Raw genomic sequence first — 14,585 nt, forward strand, 5'->3', positions numbered from 1 at the left:
TGTGTGTGTGTGTGTGTGTGTGTGTGTGTGTGTGTGTGTGTGTGTGACAGGTACTGTGAACACTGTTACTTGAAAAGAGCCCATCCTGGGGTGAGCTGGATGTGGACGCTGGCTGTGTGGGTGGGCATGTGGGCCTGGGAAGAAGGGTGAAGAAGGGTGTTGGGGGCTGGTCCCAAGGCTGTGTCTTACAGAGTCACTGCAGACATCCCAGCTCTGTTTGATGCTCTAGGAAGGCAGACAGAGTACTTTTACAGCTCTGGGCAATGTGAGGTGATGGCTCCTGCAGTGGAGATGGGGCCTCAGTGGGAGAGGAGGTCTGAGCAGAGGGTCTAGGCTTGGTCACCTGCCCAGACAAGGCTGTCACAGGTTGAGTTGTAGCAGCAAGACCTCCAGTCTTTCTTTTTTTTTTTTTTTGCAGTACGCGGGCCTCTCACTGTTGTGGCCTCTCCCGCTGCGGAGCACAGGCTCCGGACGCGCAGGCTCAGCGGCCATGGCTCACGGGCCCAGCTGCTCCGCGACCTGTGGACCGGGGCACGAACCCGTGTCCCCTGCATCGACAGGCGGACTCTCAACCACTGCGCCACCAGGGAAGCCCAAGACCCCCAGTCTTTCTTGGGCACCTCTCTGTGCCCAGTTCTCTGCTAGGCACTTCAGAGAAATAGAAAATATTGCACAAATAAATGGACAGATGGATGGGCCTTATTCTCTGAAGGGATCAAAATCAACATCACAGAGTCTGGAGACACAAACATACCATGGCCCACACACTGACACACATTCCCCAGCCCCATACCACATACACCCGTACACACCCATGCACACACCCCTTATGTGCATGTACTCATGTGTACATTTACCCATGTTTCCATGCACACATACACACACCTACTCACATCCCTGCTCGTGCACACACCCATGCACCTATGCACACATTTATTTCAGAACAAGTTTCCCAAGTCTTGCAAGTAGTAGTTTTGGCCAGTGCCTCTCTGACTCGGGGCCACCCCCTCCTCTCATTTCCCCTCAGGGAGGGGTTGTCTGGATGCCCTCTCAGGAGTCCTGTTCTCCTCCCTGTCCAGCCTTACCTTACTCCGGCCCGGTGGCCCCAGGGCAATGACTTCATCCTCCAGAGCCTCTTTTTCCTCACTCTATAAATTGGGGCTGATGGTCCGGCCTGCTTGCCTCACAGGGTTCCCATGAGATAAGGGAAAAGAGTGTTTTGTAAACTGTAAATTGTTTTCCAAACAGTCAAATGCTGCTGTTGTTTTCTCAGCTCCCGATCTCAAGAGTTCCTCCACCTACATGTAAACCCTGTGCTTGGGTGGAAAGGGACACAGTGTGGAGGTAGGGAGGAGGCCTGGCCAGTTCTGAGGCTCCCATTCCACCTGGAGAGCTGGAGGGGCTTTGGGCCTCTCTGCCCTCAACCTTTGCTGGGGTCCACTGTCTGGTGGGGTTGGTAGGGGTCTCGGCTGTCTGGCTACGGGCTCTGGGGGTAGGTGAGAGAATTTGGCGAAGGAGAGTGAGGGGAGAAGGGAGAGGTGGAAACCACATAATCAAAGACTGAGGCTAGAGCATTGTCATTTGATCAAAGAAATATGGTCTCAAATTCGATGCTTGTGTAACTTCAGTGGGCGCCCAGAACTCAAGGAGAGCTGGGAGCCCTTCCTTAGGAGGAAGCCAGGGTTCCGTCTCACAGGCGTATAAGGGAGCCTGCTGGGCACTAGCTGGAGCTATGGAGCTGTCCAGTAGCCATCACAGACCCTCCAGCTTTGGTGGACCCCTGGGGGGCTCAGGGAATGTAGGATGGGAGTGAGGATGGGGTACGGGTGTGTTGCGTTGTCAGAAGGCCACCCCATCTTCTTTTCTTCCCAGCTGTGGCTGGGGACCAAGACACCAGGTGGCCCCCAGCAGCTTCAGGCATTTGAATATGGGGTCAATGGAGACCAGAGGCTGCTCCATGGGGACAGTGCTGTGGGAGTGGGGCTACTGACCCCACTTTGCAAGGAGCCCCTGACCAGAGGATCCTCCCTGTGGTTCCCATCCCCCCCCCCAGTCTAGACCAAGCCCTGCATCTTAACACAAGGGAAACAGAGACACAGAGAGGCAAAGGACCAGCCCCAGGTCACACTGAGAATAAGAGTAGAACCTGGGGCTCCTGTCTCTTAGCCCTGTGCTCATTCCCATGCTTGGGAAGACGGGACTCTTGCTGGGGGGCACCTTTCGTGAAGGATAGTGAAGCCTCATATATTTGCATGAATGAAGCCAACTTGTAGCAATGGCCTTGTGGGCTGGAGGAGTCAGGATGGGCTCCTTGGAAGAGGAGGTAAAGTTCATCAGAGAGGGTAGGTTAGGTACAGTGGAGAGGAAGTCTGTCCAGGTTGTCATGTCTTTCATTTGTTGAGCCTTCCTGGGTCCTCAATTTAATCTTGTTCTCTCCTCATGATGGGTTGTGAGGGTTTCTTCCCTTTATCCCCACTTTATAGATTGTTCATGAAATCTACAGATATTATCTGAGCCAGTGCTCTGTGCCAGTACTGGGACCCAGAGGTGACCAGGCAGACTGGCCCTGCCCTTGGGGGCCCACAGTCTGAGGCCAGAGGCAGCACAATGCCATCCTGACTGGGGAAATGGCTGCATGATCTGGGGCCGGTTATTTCACCTCGCTGTGCCTCAGTTCCTCAGCTAAAGAATGGTGGTAAAAAAGTCCCTTCCTCCTAATGTTTATCAAGTGCTCAGAACAGAGCCAGGCATATTGAAACTGTAACATCTATATGTGTGTGTTTGTTTAAAGAGTTATCAAAGGAACAAGTTAATTGTAGGTCGTGAGCAAGTGATGCACAGGAGGGAGGAAAAAAGGGTGAGGATGCGGGAGCTTTCTAGGGAGCTGGCAACATTTTCTGTCTTGATGGGAGTGTGGGTCATAGGGTGTATGCAACTGTCAAAATTCATTGAACTGGACTCTTGAGATCTGTGTATGTAAAGTATACCTCAATAAACAAGCATATATAGAAAGAAAGAAAAAATAAAGGATGAAGGGAGAATAAGGACCCTCGAGGTCCTCTTTAGACAGGTTGTCAGGGAGGGCTTCTGAGAGGAGGTGTTTTTGGGGGTACTCCTAGGAGAGGAGAAGACTTTGGCAAGGGGGAAGAAAGATGAGAACACTGAGCCTCTAAGAGGTTTGGGGCTGCACTCAAGGTCACCCTAAGAGATCAAGAGAGACAGCCCTGGAGATTTCTTGGCAGCTGGCCCTGGGTGGGCCCAGGTGCAAGGCTCTGTAATCTCCCCTTTAGAGAGACCTGGAGGCATTTATTGTGTTTTCTAGGGGCAGTTCTCTCCCCACCCCTGTGCCTGTTCTCAGAGCCTTGGCACTCAGGGAAGGACTATTTTAATCCATGTGGTAAATGGGATCCTAAATATGGACTGAGTAGGGTGGGAGGCATTGAGAGGCTTCAGCTCAGGACAGCTCCACCTGCTTCTCCTCAGCAAAGCACAGGGTGCAGGCTCAGGCCATCCATCGTCCTCCTCCTTTCCCTCTCACACCCCTGTCCCCTTCCAGCCCCATGCCCATCATCCCATCCTTTGTTTGTTCAGGAGCCCAGCGTTTTCTGCCAGACCCCAGCCGGGGACTCCCAGGTAATCCCGACCTGTTTGTACCTTCAAGCTGCTTCCAGCCTGGTGGAGGTACAGAGGCAAGAACCACTGAGGGAGGTGCTGGGAGTACTTTCCAGAGGAGGAGAGGTCTGAACTGACACCAGAACCTTCCTCAGAAAAAGGGAGTTTGCCCAGTAGAGGAGATGGAGCAAGAGTGCACCTGGCGTAGGCAGAGAGTGAGGCCTATTTGGGATCAGAACATACATCACTCTGACCAGAATCAAGTGCTCTGGGGCCAGGGTAGCAGGAAATGAGCTGGGAGAGGAAGACGAGCTCTGGATGCCAGGCGAGGAGGTGGCCTTTATACGGAGCACTAGGGGGTGGGGATAGGTAGTGAAGGACCAGAGAGAAAGAGGTAGGGCTGAGGACCCCACCGAAAGCATTTCAGCTGTGAGCTTGGGATTTTAGGAGAGAAGAGATAGGACCGTGATATTGGGGTCTGGTACCAGAAGCAGGGCAGAGTGAGGAGAGGGTCCAGGAGCCTGCCTGGGGGCCCTGGCAGGACATGGTCAGGTGGGCTAGGGAGGAGGTGGCAGGAGGCAGGGAGAAGTGTTAGGAGGCCAAGCAGAGAAGGGGTGCAGAGAGGACAGAGCAGGCAGGGAGGATGGTGCATCTTTGGTCCTGTGGCTAAAGCCTGAGGTGCCCCTGGCTTGAGTCACCTCAGGACACAGTGTGGTGGGGGGAGCTAATGTGGTGAGTGGGGGTGACCAAGCCTCTACCCACAGTGCTGTTAAGTAAGAAGCCGGTACATGGGAGCTGTGTGGGCAGAACAGAGGAGGCAAAGGCAGCACGAGCAAGGGATCCATGGTTTCCAGGCTGGGAGTGTCTGCCTGCAGCCATCTCCATGCACACCCCCATTCTGGACTGGTTAGTGGAGAAGGAACCCCGGACCTGGTGGAGGGGCTTGCCCAGCTCCTTGCACCCCACACTAGGGTCAAGCTCCAGAGACCAAGGGGCAAGCAGATGCAGGGACCCACAGCCTTCGTTTCCGCCCCAGTTGATCTTTGCCTAGAGAGCTTGGTCCCAGAGCCTGCCCACACATGCCCTGGCAGAGGGGGAACCATCCTGCAGAAGAAGAAAGCAAGGCCCAGGGTGGCCCAGGGTCCGGCGGGTACTGAGCAAGATGGAGCTGGTCTGAGCCTATCTTGGGTTCCAACCCCGGTCTTCAGCCCTGTTCAGCCAGGAAGCAAATGTGAGCAGCCTTACCCAGGGGATGGCTTGTCCCTGCTCTCCCCATTCTGGGCCACCTCACCCTGCAGGCTGACGTCTCCACCCCCTGCACCTCCTCTGAGCATGACCACTTCAGGGTCTTGCTCATTTCCGGTGACTGGCCGTAAGGTTGACAGCCACAGCCCAGGGCTGAGTTAACCTGAACAAGGATCATGATGCCCACCCACGTGCTGCCTGCCTTGATGTGATGTATCCTGTGGGGATGACTATTATTACTCCATTTTACAGAGTTGTGGGCTGTGGCTTGGAGCTGTGAATGTTAGCTTGAGGTCACAGTGAGTCATTGGAGGAATTTAGCTCCAAGCCCAGACCTCACCCCGCCAGGCGGTCACTTCCCTCGAGCAGGGTCCTCCTTGCTGCCAACCTCTACCTCTGGTCCACAACCCTCATGCCATCTCACTGTAAAAATGAGGCTCTGGCGATGTGTGGCTCCTGGCCTGGGGTCTCACAGGTGATGTGTGATTTGACTACGAAGTCCACTCAATTTCCACCTCAATTGCTGTCCCCAAGAAGGGAGGCAGGGGCTTCTCTGGCCTCTGAGTCCTTCCAAGCTTTCAGCTACTTTCCAGGGCTTCCTGAGCTACCAGCTAAGCTGCTTGAAGCTGACCCTCAATCAAGTCCAGAGGCTCATTGGACCACCAATCAGGAAAACCTGGATGTGAATCCTCATTTTGCCCTTCATAAGCTGGGGGACCTTAGGCAGGTCACAGGCCTCTCTGAGATTACGTGTCCTTGTCTGCAAAGTGAGGGCAGTGGCACTACTGGGTGGCTCCTGGGGAAGTGGATTTTAGGCCTGACAACTTTCTGTGCCTACCTGCCCTCAGCTCCTGTATGACAGCCCCAAGGCCCGGCAGGAGGTGGACCACCACTGGCAAGCCTCAGGCGGCCCCCACATTGTGCGCATCCTGGATGTGTATGAGAACATGCATCACAGCAAACGCTGTCTCCTCATCGTCATGGAATGGTATGCTGGCCCACCCTGCCTCAGCGCCTCATTAGTACCCCTGTGGCCCCCAGGCTCCCGCCATTCTTTAGGGGCTGTCTCTGTTCTTCAGATAGCATCTCCGGGAGGCCCCCCCAGCCTCTGAAGGGTTGCAGACCTGCGCAGCTGGCCACAAGGGCCTTCCTGCAAGGGTGGGAAGGAATCCACAGGGGCTCTAATGTGGCCTCCCTGGGTATGATTTCCACTCTGTGAGGAGGGGCTGGAAGAGCTGAATGTAGGGGGTGGGGGAGAGATGTGGGGAAGAGTGGGAAGTACACTGTCCCCTCAGCTTTCTCCTTCCCACCTGGATTGGTACTCCCACGGCCCCACCAGGTGCTGGGTGATCAGGGCCTAGATCCGGGAGCCAGCGGCTTTCTCCACCCTGGGCTTCTCCCACGAGCACTGTGGCTCAGCCCTAACCTTCCTCAGACCCTGGGCCCTGTGTCTTGGCCTCCAGCTCCTCCCTGTCTGCGTTTAAAGTTCCCCCTCACCCCACAGTGTAGCAGCTCTTGAGTCAGATTTGGGGTTCAGATCCTGGCTCTGCCACCCACTAGCTGTGTGACCTTGGGCAACTGCTAACCTCTCTGAATCGCTGTAACTCCCATGTAAAATGTGGAGGGAGATCTTGATGTAGCATTCACCCTGTTCATTCTGAGTGCTCTGTGTGTATTGCTGAATCAATCTTCATAACTCTGTGAGGTTGTGCTATAATCCCTGTTTTACAGAAGAGGAAGGTGAGGCACTGAGAGATGAAGGGACCAGCCCAGGATTACACAGCTGTGCACACAAAGGGTTTGCCCAGGGTGCAGCACACAGTAGGTGCTTAGAAAACAGTGGCCATGATGATGATAACTGACATCTCCTTCCTCACTTGGGGAAACCTGGATGAGGATGGGGCTGCCAGGTAGGGGCAGTGCCCCTGGGAACACAGGTGCTCCCTGGTTAAGATCCTCCCCTAGTTCTAAGAGTTGAGTTCAACCCACCCAAGCCAACAGCCCAGCATGCACCAGGCTCTGCAAGACATAGGGAGGCTGAAGGTGACCGTTCCCCAGGAGAAGAGCAGCAGGGCTGGAGGCCTAAGCCCATGACTTGGGGCGGGGGCAGGTTGATGCCTGATTCTCCACCTCCCTGCCCACTTTCTCTAATAGCATGGAAGGCGGTGAGTTGTTCAGCAGGATTCAGGAGCGTGGCGACCAAGGTTTCACTGAGAGAGGTGTGTACATGCAGCTGCACTGGGGATTTGGGCTGAGATGGCTCACACAGAGTTTCTGTGTGATGCTGGGCAAGGCCCTGCTCCTCTCTGTGCCTCAGTTTCCCCAGCTGAATAAGAGAGGGTGGGACAGAGTGTTTATCTCCCAAGGGGTTCTGTGAGTCTGTGACACTTTGCCAGAGATGGGCTCTCCATGGCCTTGGGATGGAGGACTCCATGCCTCTTGGTGCCAACCAACAGTTGAGCTGGGGAGAGGTAGCCCAGGCCCGCTGAAAGAGCCCCAGATGAGATGAGGGCATCCCCAAAGGAAACTAGGGTGACCAGGTTGTGGGTATGGGATGGGGGCCCTGGGTGGGAGGAGTGTACCATCTTGTGCTTTCCCAGGAGGGATGATGGGGTGGGGCCCCCTAGGCTGCCTGACCCTTGACTGATATCAGTGACCCTCTCCTCTGTCTCTGTATGCAGAAGCTGCAGAGATCATGCGGGATATTGGCACCGCTATCCAGTTTCTGCACAGCTGGAACATTGCTCACCGAGATGTCAAGGTGAGGCTCCAGGATCCAGGTTCGGAGACCAGGGAAAAGAGTACCATCCACAACCCTCAGTGGTCCCAGCATCCACTAGATGGAGGCCACGTTCCTTGGTTGGCATTCAAGGCCTCTTCCCCCTGGCCAAGACTGTTCTTCTCAGCCTTTTCTCCCATGGTTCCAGCATGTTCATTCTGCTCTAGGCAGATGGGTCTCCTTGTTTCCTTCAAACACTGTGTAATCCCAATAGCCATAAGAATAATTGAATGCCTACTTCAAGCCAGTAGTCCTGATAAGCATCTCGTTTAATCCTCACCCAGCCCTGTGAGATGGGTGCCATTACCCATTTGACAGATGAGGAAACCAAGGCTCAGAGAGAGATTGTCTTGCTCAAGGCTGTGCAGTTGCTGCACTGGGATTCATGCATTCATTTGTTCATTCAGCAAGGGTTTTGTGGTGACAATATGCCAGGCCTCAGGAAGGGGCTGCCTTACAATGTTGGGGCTTCTGTGAAGTAACAGCCATAGTTTCCATAGGTGGAGCCCTCTAATGTCAACATTTTAGGGGAAAGAAGCCATGTGCTGGGCACTGGATGAAGGAGCAGAGGTAATGCCAGTTGCTGGACCTGCTTGCCCTTCCAGTGGATGGGCTTGAGAGATGTTCTCTCCAAACTTCCTATCCAGGGAGGACTGACTCTTACAGGTGATCAAGATCAGATGGATGAAATGCAAACCAAGGCAGCCTTACATACACACATGGACACACTTGCATGTGCCAGCCACCATCAGAGTAGAATCTGCAACTCCTGGGCCCTCAGCCCCACACTTAGAGCATGACACCCCCAGGCTTTTTTCCTCCTAAGACTGGGCAGAGGAGAACTGAGGGCCCAGCTGCTGCATCAGGTTCTTCCTCTGGCTGACTACTGCCAACCCATACAGTTATTCTTTGATTTTGGATACACGGGGAGCCACAACAGTCTCACCTTTGCTTTATTTTGCAAAATAAACCATAGCTTTATTTTGGCCCTGGCTTCCTTTTTTTCTCCCAAGGAGAGAAAAGCCTTCTGCCGAGAAGATTCCTTTGTACAGACCAAAACTGCTTCCCTGTTTTTAATCCCAGTCCAAGGTTGCATCATCTCAAACAGGACCTGAGAAATAGCTTTCACTGGCTCCAAACTGGAACTCCATCTAACACCCATCCTTCTACCCCAGCTCTGCCGCTCCTCTCCATGGGCCTAGGTCCTACACATTCATTAAAAACCAGCTTCAGGGCTGCCTCCTCCATGCAGATTCCCCACTGCCTTCATCCCGCAGACTCTCTGTACTCTGCAACCAGGAAAGATGGCCTCTGTGCAGCTCCTGGGGTCTTAGCTCCCGGAGCAACCTCAGGGGGGCTGTCCTGCAGGCTCATTCTGGGCTGGGTACAGGCTGTGTGCTTGGCAGCAGTGGCTCACTTGCAGCCCACCTTCCCCCGGAACCCTCATTTTGGCATCTCAAGGCAGCATCACCACCTCAAGCTCAGAATTTCCTGCCCCTGGGCTCTCCGTAGCTCTCGGTTATCTGCAGCCTTGGTTGAACAACTGCCTCAGTTTCCCCTCTGTGAGATGAGGTGTCACCTCTCAGCCACATTAGTCCCCTCCATATTTGGCCCGTGTTGTTTGTTGCCAAGACCCAGGTCTTTTTAGTGAGATGGACCTGGCTCCTCCTGCATCAGTCTGGATGAGGGAAGATTCTGCCCCCACCTGGTGCCTAACTCCAGACTAATGTTTTCTCTTCCTGGCCCAGCCTGAAAACCTGCTCTACACATCCAAGGAGAAAGATGGGGTACTCAAGCTCACTGACTTTGGCTTTGCCAAGGAGACCACCCAAAATGCCCTGCAGACTCCCTGCTACACTCCCTATTATGTGGGTGAGTCCTTGGGATATGGTTTGTACCTCTTTACCACACCCGCCTCACCCTACTGTGGTATGGGGCAGCCAGTGGGGTGCAGAAGCCAAAGGGTTAAAGCCCAGTGAGGAGGGAGGGGAGGATTCTGTCTGCGAGGAGGCGGTGACTGGGGGGCCGGAGGTTGCAAAAATATTCTCCCAAACTTCAGCTTCTGCTTTTGAAAATAGATCCAGGAAAATTCTGGCTGTGGCCTGTGAGCTGAATGACATCACAGCGGCTCTAAATATATACGTGATAAAAGGCTGCCATCAGCTTGGGATGGAGCCCAACTGCGGTTGTTTTTCTCTGGTTTTTATCTTCCTGGGAGTCATATTCAGAAAGTGGGCAGGCATTTCCTCCTACATTAGAGGGATGCAGGGTACCAGCCACCTGCCTTGTGGGAGAGGGTCCCTTAGGTGAGGGCCTGGATGGGACCCGGGGTTGTACACATACCCACGCTTCCTGGAAAAGCTCCCTGCTCCTCTGTGAGCGGGCAGCCCCCAGATCTGGAGAAGCCCCTGCTGAAAGTGCCCCTTCCCGGAGAGTGGGGTGATGACTCGTTTTACAGAGAGCTCTTCTCCCTCAGGATAAACCTTCCAAGAGCTGTTTAAGGGGTGGGAAGCCCCCTGAGACAGCTGGAATGGCGCTCTGTTTACCAGAACATGTTTTGCAGTATTTTGACTTAGAAATCTTCCGGCCTACCCATCTCATTGAACAGATGGGAAGACCAAGGCCCCATGGGATGGTAGCCAGGCTGACAGTGGAACCCAGAGCCCTGGCCGTGGCCCCTCCTTACCCATGACCTCGGCTGTACATTCAGGAGGCAAGGGACACAGGGCAGCTGGTGGGCTGAGGCCCTCTCACCTACGGCAGGACCCCATCAAACCCCAGACTGCCCTCCTCTCCCTCTCCTCCCACACCAAGACTGAGATGGCCCAAAGTAGCTAGGAGGCTATCATTTTTTACAGCCCAGTCTAAATTGGGATTATTTTATCTGGGAGCTGCTTTTCCTCCCGCAACTTCACACACATGCTGCCTTCCCGGAAGGTGCCAGACACCAATCTGCTCTGCCCCATCCCCCAGCTTGGGCACCTGCTCTCCACCTTGTCCAGGATTTAGGCTCCTGCCTGGGCTTGAGGACCCTTGGGACTGAGGCCCCTCCTGTGCTCTCTGCCCTGGTAGCTCCTGAGGTCCTGGGTCCAGAGAAGTATGACAAGTCATGTGATATGTGGTCCCTGGGCGTCATCATGTACATCCTGTGAGTACCATCCATCTCCTGCAACCCCGTGTACCCTCAGAACCACTTCTGCCCCCGCCATCCTTGGTGAGGGGCTTGAGCAGGTCACTCTTCAAGGAGGCTGCCCTTCCCTCCTGGTCATGGGACACCTCTTCTTCAGGCTCCCTGAAGGCCTCCCCATGCCAAGGGCAGATTGTGGTCCTGGGATGAACACCAGAGTTCTGAGGGCTGGTATTATTGCCTTGGTGTCTGGCTGCCTGTCTCCCCAGTCAGGGTCTTGGGGGAGAAAAATGGGTCCACCCTGGCGCTTCCCCCACACCTGTGCCGAATGACCTCTGCCCTCCCCCAGCCTATGCGGCTTCCCGCCCTTCTACTCCAACACGGGCCAGGCCATCTCCCCGGGGATGAAGAGGAGGATCCGCCTGGGCCAGTATGGCTTCCCCAATCCTGAGTGGTCAGAGGTCTCTGAGGATGGTGAGTGAATCTCCGCCCCATCTTGCTCCACTGGACCCCATAAGCCTTCCTTCTGGGAGAGAACACTTTGGTGTCAAACCGACCTGTATTCAGATCCTAGCTTCCCCCACATCCCAGCTTTGTGGTCCTAGGCAAGTCATCTAACCTTTTTGAACCTCAGTTTCTATATCTGCCAAATGGGCTCAAAACCTGCCTCCTCAAAACTTCCTCTAACTCCTGTTCATATTTTCCCTTTGGAGACCACAAACAAGTCTGCCTCATATCAATTATCTATTGCTGCCTAACAAATTACCCCGAACGGTTATTAGCTCACTGTTTCTGTGGGTTAGGAATTTGGGAGCGTGTGCAGAGCTGGTGGTCTCTGGGAGTGGGGAACTGGCTCTGAGGAACTTCACAGCCTCACCACTCCCCTCTCTTCACTAGCCAAGCAGCTGATCCGCCTCCTGCTAAAGACAGACCCCACAGAGAGGCTGACCATCACACAATTCATGAACCATCCCTGGATCAACGTGAGTGCCACCTCGTTCTATGGTGGACAGGGTGATGAGCTTGAGCAGGGCTGCCAGAAGAGTGATGGCTCCGGAGTCCCTGCTGTGGGCCACAGATGTGCGGTAGTGCCCCACCTATAACCTGCCTTTGCCACCACTCATGTCAGGCTCCTTCACCTCCCTGAGTCTCCGTTTCCCCATCTGAGACTGGAAGAAAGGGGGTGGGGTAGGGCAGCCAGTGTTGTCCCGGGTGCCCGCAGGGTCTGATCCACGGGCCTGGGGCTCCTTCCAGCAATCGATGGTGGTGCCACAGACTCCACTCCACACAGCCCGAGTGCTGCAGGAGGACAAAGACCACTGGGATGAAGTCAAGGTGGGTGGACTCTCCCTCAACCTCCCTGCAAGTAGCAGGGTTTTGGAAAAAGGGACTCCACGGTGGTGACCACCCAGAACCTGGGTCTTCGGCCCCCTCTCGCCTTATGTCAGTGACTGCAGCCGTGGTCTGACCGTGGCACTTGGAGCACTGGGCTGCGCTACCCCGTTCAGGGTGGTGCTCCTGGCTCACGCCCTCGGTGAAGGGGGGCTTTGGGGTCAAACCGACCAAGCTTTGGCCATAATCCCTCCTATGATTTGCAACATTTGGGAGGGTGGTCAGCCTGCTTTTAGACTTAGGGGAGGCCAGATTTGAGCCTATGGGGCAGCAGCTCAGAGCCTGGGGCAACCAGGGCACAGTCTTCAGGCACTGGTGCCCTGGGTACATAGCAAGATGGCATCCCCTGCAGGCCTTGTGGTTCTGAGCAGGTGACATTGGTCCAAGTCCCTGTCCTACTTACCCTTGGTGTGGTCCCAGGGAGTCACTATACTTTCTGTGCCTTTTTGGATAAGCTCAGTGTCTACCACAGTGGACTAGGGTGAAGCTAATATGAGGCAAAGGGATGGGCCCAGTGCTGGCTACAAAGGGGGCTCTCGGGCAGCATAGATGGTCACTGCCATCACTGATATTATTAAGGGGCTACTCAGGCAGGAGGTGATGTCTCTTGAGGTCAGTGTACCTGCCCTCCCCCCACATCTGTCCCCAGGAGGAAATGACCAGTGCCCTGGCAACCATGCGGGTGGACTATGACCAGGTGAAGATCAAGGACCTGCAGACCTCTAACAACCGGCTCCTCAACAAGCGGAGGAAGAAGCAGGCAGGCAGCTCCTCGGCCTCTCAGGGCTGCAACAATCAGTAGCTCATGCGGCTGTGGGGGAGCTGGGCCTCAGCCTGGAGGACACACTGGAGGGGCCTGAGGCCCCGACCCAGAGGGCCCAGGCTCATGGTTTTTAACAAAAGGATTATTTTTGTTATGTTTTAGTTTGTCACTTGGAACTTCAGGATGGGGGGACGTGACCCTGATCCTTCAGAATTCCAGCCCAGGTTCAGGCCCTACACAAGGGCCAAAACCTGGGGGCTAGGGAGCCACCTGCTGCAGCTGCAGTGCCTTTGACCAGAGTGGCCTGAATGAACTGTGACTTTGTCCTGCCCTGGGCATGGCCTTAGACTTCTAGGCCACTGGGAGTTGTGGCTGGGCGTCCCTCCTTCTGAGGAAACAGCTCCCTGGAGGGTGGGCAGATGGGCCTGGCCTTGGGAAAGGCATCCGGCCACTGGTTGTCATGGTGACCAGGGACAGAGTTGCTGTCTCTGAATGCTGAGTGAGTGAGCAAGGGAGGGAGAGGGGCAAACGAGGGTCTGCGTGCCTTCTTGGGGAGGCTGCTCTCCCTCATGCTGCATGCCTCTCTCAGGCTCACCCCTCTTTGGTCTCCCTGAGGCTGCAGGGTCAGTCTGCCTGGCTCTCTGGGTGGTCCAGCCCTGTCTTGCTGCAGCCCCATCCCACAGGGTCCTTGGAGTTCTCCTTGCACAGTGTCCATGGGCCAGCATCCTGTTACTACCCCCGACCCAAAGAGTAGCCTCTCATCTCACTGTGAGTGGGAGGTATTTTTAACCCTTTTTTTTTACTTTGGAAATGTCACTGTGACAAAAGCTAAAACAGTTACCCTGCCCCCACCTGCTCACCAGATCCCAGGCAGGAAAGCCTTTCCTTAACTGTTCATCCTCTACTCTGTCTTGATTGATGGCAGGGGTTGTCTCTTGGTGCACTTTTGCGAGAGTGGATAGCTTGGGTCAGGGCCAAGGGCTCCCCGTTAATCAGGGGTCTCTTTCTATCCTCCGGGTCAGACCCGAGGCAGCGGAGGGCTGCTGTGTGACGCTTAGAGGGTCTGGTCCTGGCTTTGGCAGAGTCAGAGCAGAGAGTGCCCCTTCCTTGCTGGTCCAGGCTCACCCAGCCCCACACTGCCCAGGCAGCCTCAGGGTGCTGAACGCCTGATATGGGCCTGGCAAGTGCCTGACCCCCGGCCTGTTTGCTGGTTCCTTACGCTTCTCTCACGGGCAGGGAAATCCTAGACCACGTCAAATAGGGTGGTCACACTTTTTGTAAAACACTGCTGGGTTTTACATCCAGATATGAGTAAACAACATTTTGACATTTTCCCCTTGTTTCTGAGTTTCTCTTTGTCTATATGTGTGGACAAAAGTGGCCTAAGGGCATGTCCTCACACCTACTAATGATTTCACTGCTGCTGGACAGGGTGCCTCAGGCCTGGTAATCATGCCAGACTGACTCCAGGTCTACCCTGGCCTCACCAGGTATGGGAAGGTCATGGGAGCTAAGGGATGGCAGCTGCCTCGTGCCCCCAGCTCTGTGCCGCCCGGGGCGCTACGTGTGTGACACCCACCCCTGGCTTGGTGTGTGCCAGCGTCTGCCCACAGTGGCCACCCCCAGCTGTGTGCCAGCCTGCTGAAGGGCGGGCAGAGCGCCTGCTG

The 14,585-nt window shown here is 55.0% G+C and overlaps 1 protein-coding gene across 2 annotated transcripts in view; it reads left to right on the top strand.

Moving 5' to 3' along the window:
- Nucleotides 1-14,251, top strand: part of MAPKAPK3 (MAPK activated protein kinase 3) — a 30,143-nt gene extending 15,892 nt beyond the window's left edge. Inside the window, exons 3-11 of one of the 2 annotated variants that reach the window (XM_007451821.1) lie at nt 5,706-5,845; nt 7,012-7,076; nt 7,539-7,618; nt 9,385-9,508; nt 10,709-10,784; nt 11,113-11,237; nt 11,661-11,746; nt 12,018-12,098; nt 12,805-14,251. In XM_007451821.1, the coding sequence (XP_007451883.1) occupies nt 5,706-5,845; nt 7,012-7,076; nt 7,539-7,618; nt 9,385-9,508; nt 10,709-10,784; nt 11,113-11,237; nt 11,661-11,746; nt 12,018-12,098; nt 12,805-12,957 (930 nt within the window). In that variant the 3' untranslated portion in view covers nt 12,958-14,251. The remainder of the gene's footprint in view (nt 1-5,705; nt 5,846-7,011; nt 7,077-7,538; nt 7,619-9,384; nt 9,509-10,708; nt 10,785-11,112; nt 11,238-11,660; nt 11,747-12,017; nt 12,099-12,804) is intronic. The other variant, XM_007451822.1, reaches the window with a different exon arrangement.
- The last annotated feature ends 334 nt before the right edge of the window (nt 14,252-14,585 follow it).

The sequence above is a fragment of the Lipotes vexillifer genome, unplaced genomic scaffold, assembly GCF_000442215.2.
Source record: "Lipotes vexillifer unplaced genomic scaffold, Lipotes_vexillifer_v1.1 scaffold500, whole genome shotgun sequence".
In the NCBI taxonomy this organism is placed as follows: Eukaryota; Metazoa; Chordata; class Mammalia; order Artiodactyla; family Lipotidae; genus Lipotes; species Lipotes vexillifer.